The 6,777-nt window shown below is 37.3% G+C and overlaps 1 protein-coding gene across 1 annotated transcript; it reads left to right on the top strand.

Annotated features, from left to right (window-relative positions):
• Window positions 1–3,994: 3,994 nt before the first annotated feature.
• PEX2 (peroxisomal biogenesis factor 2) lies at window positions 3,995–4,924 on the top strand (the record flags this gene model as incomplete). The annotated part of the gene is made up of 1 exon (XM_084260103.1): window positions 3,995–4,924. Exon 1 carries the CDS (start codon window positions 4,010–4,012, stop codon window positions 4,922–4,924), a length of 915 nt encoding a protein of 304 aa, XP_084116229.1. The 5' UTR covers window positions 3,995–4,009.
• Between the last annotated feature and the right edge of the window lie 1,853 nt (window positions 4,925–6,777).

A 6,777-nucleotide genomic window follows, 5' to 3' on the forward strand; every position in this document is an offset into this window, starting at 1 on the left:
GCCATGGCCTGCGGGAAATTTTCAGTGTTCTTGGCAACAAAGAACTTCAGAACAATCCCCAGTTTTACTGGGTAAATGAAGAATGTTTACCTAATTGTTCATCAAAAAGAAATCTTTGCTTACATAGGAATATTATAAGCATAATTTAAAAGATTCTGAAGAGGCATTCTTTTATTATTAGTTGCTTATGTTTTCATCTGATATTCTTTCTTTTCCATATAGTTTGTATAGAAGTTACTTCAAAGTTGAATCTGCTAGTTGGCAATTAAGGAAGAGAAATTAAATACATCATAGTTTAACAGTATATATGGTGGTGTTTCTAATTTTTTTTAAGGAAGGACACTTGTTGGATTTTGCAAAATTCTGAAGAGTGGTTGGATTTGTTAGTTCAAAAATGGGTCCCATTTTCTGTATAAAAAGTTCGAACCCACGCTGGCAGCTTCACTGAAGTTATTTCCTTCTAATAAAGTTCTATAGAGGATAATCACAAATCAATTATTCCACAACAAGGCATACACAAATTTTTGGGAAGGTCAAGCTTCCAGTACCGGGGTAGTTCTCTTGACATCTAGTCCATCTTCCTGTGAAGATTTGGGATAAATTCAATGCTAGAACAGGTAGCTTAAGGCATAGTTTGGGCAAGTTTTAAGAATCTCCAGGGACGGAGACTGTACAGTCTCTCTAGACAAACTGTTCCATTTTCCTTATGTCCAGTTGAAATTTTTCATGTAGCAACTTAGAACCAGTTGCTTCCCTTTCTTTCACTGCATCTCACAGAAAGGTTTGACTTAATATTTTCTGTAACCTTTAGGTAGTGAAAGGTTGCAACTAGATCACTTCTTAGTTGGCTTACCTTCAAGTTGAACAATCTGAGTTCCTTCAAGCGGTCCTCATGTATCAGGTGTTGGGGCTCCCTGATGACATTAGCTGCTGGACTTTGTTTGTTGACATTTCTTTTATACTATTGATAGAAAAGAGGCAAAACTGGACATGGTTTCACAGATGTAGTCTTGCCAATGCCAAGTAGAGGGGAATAAGCACATCCATCAGTCCGCTAGTAATGTGTGTGCTAATGCACTCCAGTAGTTGGTACTGCAAGGATGGACCAGTGTCTTGTGTTCAGATTGCTGCCTGCCAGGATTGCCAAGTCCTCCTTCACAAAGCAGCTATGCAGTCGGTCAGCTCCCAGCCTAAAGAGATCCCTGGGTTTTCTTGTGTATTTCATAATCTTCTGCATTTGACTTATTTTCCTTTAGCTTCAGCAGGTTCCTGATGACCTATTTCTTAATTGCTGAGGTCTCCTTAGATAATCCAGATATACTGCACCATGCAGCTTGCTTCCTTGCTTCTTCCCACCCCCCTCGCCCCCCAGTGCAGAGTAGTGGAGGGGAAAGGAAAGGGAAATGTGAAAACAAATGGAAGCCTTGTGATTTGCGATGATAGCAAAGGGAAGGAGAAATAACAATAACACGACTTTATAGCAAGATATACAAAACTGGTGATACACAATGCAGTTTCTCACAGAACTGCACAGCTCAGACTGTACAGCTCAGAGCTGTCCCAAAGCCAGACTGTCCCCAAACTGCGCTCTTCTCCCCCACCAGCCCCCCCTTTATGCTTAGCATGACATCACTGGTGTGTAATACTCCCTTTTGTTAGTTTTGATAACATCAGTGTATTATCAGCATTGCTCTCATCTGAAATCCCAAATACATCACTACATCAGGTGCTAGAAAGAAAATTACCCTAACCAAACCCAAGACAAACGTGGGGGTGGGGGGCAGGAAATCCGCACAGATTTAGTCTACCTTATTTATGTGAAATCTACTATGGCAATTTCTTATAGCACCTGGGATAGTAGAAGACAGCAGGAAAAGATGGCTGAACTGATTTTGGAATATAGTCTATAGTCGATGTATTAAGGAAGCTGCTTGCTAACATGTCCTTTTTGAATAACATTAGGATTTTGAAAGGACATTTTGTGTATCAGGAATCTTGTAGAGCACTAGTAAGAGGGTAACTGAAATGAGTAGAATAGTAAAGCAAGTATAAGGGACTCTGAGGTGTTACCAGAAGTGATGATGCTACACTCCAAGGAGTTACAAATTAATAACATTAAACTGTGGTGGCAAGTTCCAGTAGTTAGGAAGATGAGAGGTAGGAGGATGGATAGTCACTGGAGCTGGAGTTTTTTTAAGTGATACAAAAGATGCAGTAGGGGTTGACTCAATCCTTTGATCACAACGTAGAGGAAATAAGTTATTTGAATGATACTGGATAATGCTTTCCAACCACACTTTCTGTTCTTGGGTGCTTACTACAGAAAAGACAGAAGTGGGAATGAGAAAGGCTTGGGTTTGCTGCCTTTGTATACCCTTGGATGCTGGCTTGTCAGGCCAGTGAGGGTTGATGCAATGAACCCTATAGCTATTTGTCCAGAGGAGGTGGACTTAATACTACCATACTTGCTGAGGAGGAAGGAGGAGTTCAAGAAATGGCTGGAGCTATTGTATGCCCTGTGTAGCCTGTGTTAGTTAAGTGGAAACAACTGTTGTACAGCACACATTATGAACAAAATCATATTTCCTGTTAGCTTTGTATTATATTTTCCATACAGGCATGAACAGCTATAGGTGTAGAAAGTAGTAGGAGTGCTACAAGTAATGTTTTGCTCTGGGTTTTAAAACTTTCGGTGCACTCTGTTTCAGCAAATGGGTACTGGTTTGGAGGATTTTTTTTTTAGTATTCTTAGCATCCATTCCTGTATAGCATCCATTCCTATATAGAAACCTACACAGGTTTTTTTGTTATTGTTATTCAGAGCAGTCTTGTGTTATAGCAGGTTTTCCTCTTACAAAGAAGCAGTTGAAGTACCTTCTTCTGCACATTCTCCACAAGGCTGTTGACCCTTGCTTTGTCTGTTACACAAAGTATCTGATTTAGAAAGTGAAATAAATATGTTGCATACTATGTGAAATATACCACTACTAAGTCACTTGAGTTTTTTGCATAGCTAAAAAGAACCAAAAATCAGTTACCCTGCAGTTTTGTATTACTAAGGTCTTATCCATATTTTGATCTTGAAATTTATTACATGTCTTTTTTTAGTCACGGAATCATGGGTACAATAACATCTAATTCAAACAATTTTTAAAAATATTTTTATTTTTCTCTCTAGTACTTGAGCAAGAAGAGCATATATTTTTTGAAGCTGCTAGTATACATTAATCATCTTGCCAGGAAATTTGTTATATGACAAGTAGGACAATCCCACACCTGTCAGAAGACTCTAGAAAATACATGCAGGCTTCAGTGATGTGCTGTGTGATAATTTATGTCTGAATGCTGAATATTTCTTTAGTCTCATATAATGATTGTTTTCTAAATTAAATAAATCACTGCCTGCCTTTAGCAATTTTTTTTGCATTCCTACCTTAATTTTCATCTGTATCTTTCTGTGTAATCCTTAAGTTTGTTAGTATTTATAAGATTTTACTTTCAGCTACAGCTACTGAAGTATTCGTATGGCAATATTTTCTATCCACTCCTCTCTTTCCTTCTAGACTTCAGTTAGTATGTTCATTTCCCTATCTCATCATAAAACACCATATAATTTTATTACTCTTGTTTCTGATCTTCTGTTTTAAGGTCCAGTTGAATACTAGTTAGGCCCAGCATTTTTTCAAACATGTATTTATACAGTGAAATATTAAATCTTTGGGGTTTTCTAAATATCTGGAAGATGTTAAGCACTTCTCTGTAACCAAATGTAAATGATCCTGTTAGTGGGAAATAGTCCCATGGAACTATTTTTTGGGATGAAATTTTATACTGTTCATTTAAAGCTTGTAGCATATTAATATACCATTCTGGAGAAGCTCTTTTGTTATTTCTTGTTTACTCCTGGTATATGACACCTTTTTTAACTTTAATAAGAATAAAAATAGGAAATGCTCCATTATATTAAAACATGTTTGTGTTTATTCCTAGAAAGTATTTTTGTGAAGAAATGGCCTCCAGCATTGGAAATGAAAAGACTGTGAATCCTGTACTCAGAATAAGTCAGCTTGATGCTCTTGAACTAAACAAAGCCCTGGAACAACTAGTGTGGTCGCAGTTTACCAGCTGTTTTCATGGATTTAAACCAGGGGTGTTGGCTCATATTGAACCAGAAGTAAAAGCATTTTTATGGCTTATACTATGGAGGTTCACTGTCTATTCCAAGAATGCAACTGTGGGACAAGCTATTCTGAATATTCAATACAAAAATAACTTATCTCAGACAGAGAAATACCAACCTCTGAGCAAACATCAGAAGTTGTGGTATCTTATTTTCACTGTTGGTGGAAGATGGTTCGAAGAAAGATGTTATGATTTATTTAGCAATCGTCAACTGCAATCTTTCTGCAGAATTAAGAGTTATATTAACTTTGGAGCTGGACTTCTTAAACTTTGTGGACTTGTAAATTTTCTAATCTTTCTTCAGAAAGGAACATTTGCAACGCTTACAGAACGCATCCTAGGCATTAGGTCCGTTTTTTGTAAGCCTCCAAGTGTCCGTCAGGTGGGATTTGAGTACATGAACAGGGAGCTCTTATGGCATGGCTTTGCTGAATTTCTGATCTATCTGCTGCCACTCATTAACGTACAGAAACTAAAACTTAAAATGTCTTCTTGGTGTTTGCCTATTGCAAGTCTTTCCAATAGTGAAAATACATTAGCAGCTCACTGCAAGGAATGTTCGCTATGTGGGGAATGGCCTACCATGCCTCATACCATAGGCTGTTCACATGTTTTTTGTTACTACTGTATTAAAAGTAACTATTTATCTGATATGTATTTTACATGTCCTAAATGTGGCTCAGAGGTACACAATCTTCAGCCACTGAAATATAAAATAGAAATGACAGAATTGCATGCCTGATATGGGCTTGATTTGTTTTTATACTGTACATGAAATATGTTGCAGAGATTAATGGAAAAATTCAGAAATTACTGCAAAAAGTTTGAAGATGGTTTTGGAAACTCTTAGTTGTAACATGGGTCCAACTTGCCTTTTTGCCAATTTGCCCCTTTGAAGGAAGACAAAGAAAAGAGTTCACCATCTCTTCTACTCTTCCAGACTAATTGATCCCAGTTTGGTACCATCTATGTTGTCAAGTCACTACTACTTAGATCTAGAGGTTGTGAGCCTGCCACCTCCTAACTGTGTGCTATAGATTCCCCTCAAACATAGAGAAGGTGCCTGGTAAGCTTTTACCCATTTTGTGGATTTTCTCAAGCTTGTTGGAAAAGCTTCTGTCCATTACCCATTTAGCTAGTAGATTGATTTAGTGGGAAAGTCATCCTTGTTGTGCCTAAAGAATAATTTTAAATTTGAATATTTGAAATTTGAATTTCCAGTGTGATGTTCCACTGCAAAAAGAAAAGGTATAAGATAAATTGTCATTTAAGGAGATTATTAGTAAGTTTCATCATCTTCAGCCACCATAACCGGGCAACTCAGAATTGGCTTCTTGTCAATAGACAGTAAGCTTTAAATGATCCATCTGGTAGCAGGTAAATACTCCATAGTTAATATGGGCATGCAGGACATACAACCACGTCCTGTGCAAATACAGTGCACCTTCTAGACCTTCAAGAGATGACCAAACTCAAGTGCTTACTCAGCTATATGTGTGTGATCTTCAGTGACCTGAATCTATGACCACCTCCCACTTCTTCCTTATATAACTGAGGGGTGCAGTCCATCATCCATTAGAATTTGGCAACTGCCAAAGATAACCCACAGTCTTCTGAGTCAGAGACATTGAAGAAAACTCCTTCCTTACAGGATGCTATATTTGGGACTTGATAGTCTTTGTGGCCAAGGTGGGTGTCAAAACTCACAAGTAGCTTGCTACCACACAGAAAATAGACAAACACAGCTGAGTGCATATAGACATTAAAAAAAAAAAGTAGATAACTCTTCCTTTTTTATTATTATTTGCTTTCTCTGGCTTTGCCATGTTTTAATTATCCCTTGTTTTAAGTCTTCATCCATTTATTCTCTGACCTGGTTTTGGTGAGGTATTTGTGGTTTGTTTTTGTTGTTTGGGGTTGGGGTTTTTTTTCCGGAAAATTGCAGTCATTTTTTAACAGAAAGTCTTACCTAGAAGTGTCTCATTAACACAAAAACATGTTGCATGCTTTTTTGGCTCTTAAATTCTCAAAAACATATAGAGTAAATTGAATAAATCAGTTTATGATGGCTGTGGTTTTGATTGACTGTCATCAATAGTCAGTCCCAAAAATAGTATGGTAACAACTTATCCATTATCTTTGATCTACTTTTATGAAATGGTTTATTGTGTACTTCAGTGTCTGATTAAAACAACCCACCAGCCTATTTGTTTGAACTTCTTAAATTCTATGTTTTGATCTTTAGAGTGACACACAACGCTTTCATCTGATGCAATTAAATATAGTTAGTAGGTTTGTAAATATCTTTGGACAGCCTAAAACTTCATTAATTCTGCTACTGTTTTGTGAGTCAACAGAGACTTCAGAGCAACTGCTTCTAGGTACCATGCCTCAGTATATTATTTGCCATCAGATGTCTGTATCAGCCACCTGCCAAATTTCTTTTATTTGCAGTTGCTGTTTGAATCAGTGCCTGTCTTTATTAGAAGTATCAAAACTGGCAAGTCTTGTCGGAGAAGATCCTGGAATCACTTGCTGATCCTGAAGTGATTCTGTGTGAATTGTCTCCCCACATCACTTAATAGCTCTTCACAA

Source organism: Gallinula chloropus, assembly GCF_964237585.1.
Source record: "Gallinula chloropus genome assembly, chromosome: 2".
Taxonomy (NCBI): domain Eukaryota; kingdom Metazoa; phylum Chordata; class Aves; order Gruiformes; family Rallidae; genus Gallinula; species Gallinula chloropus.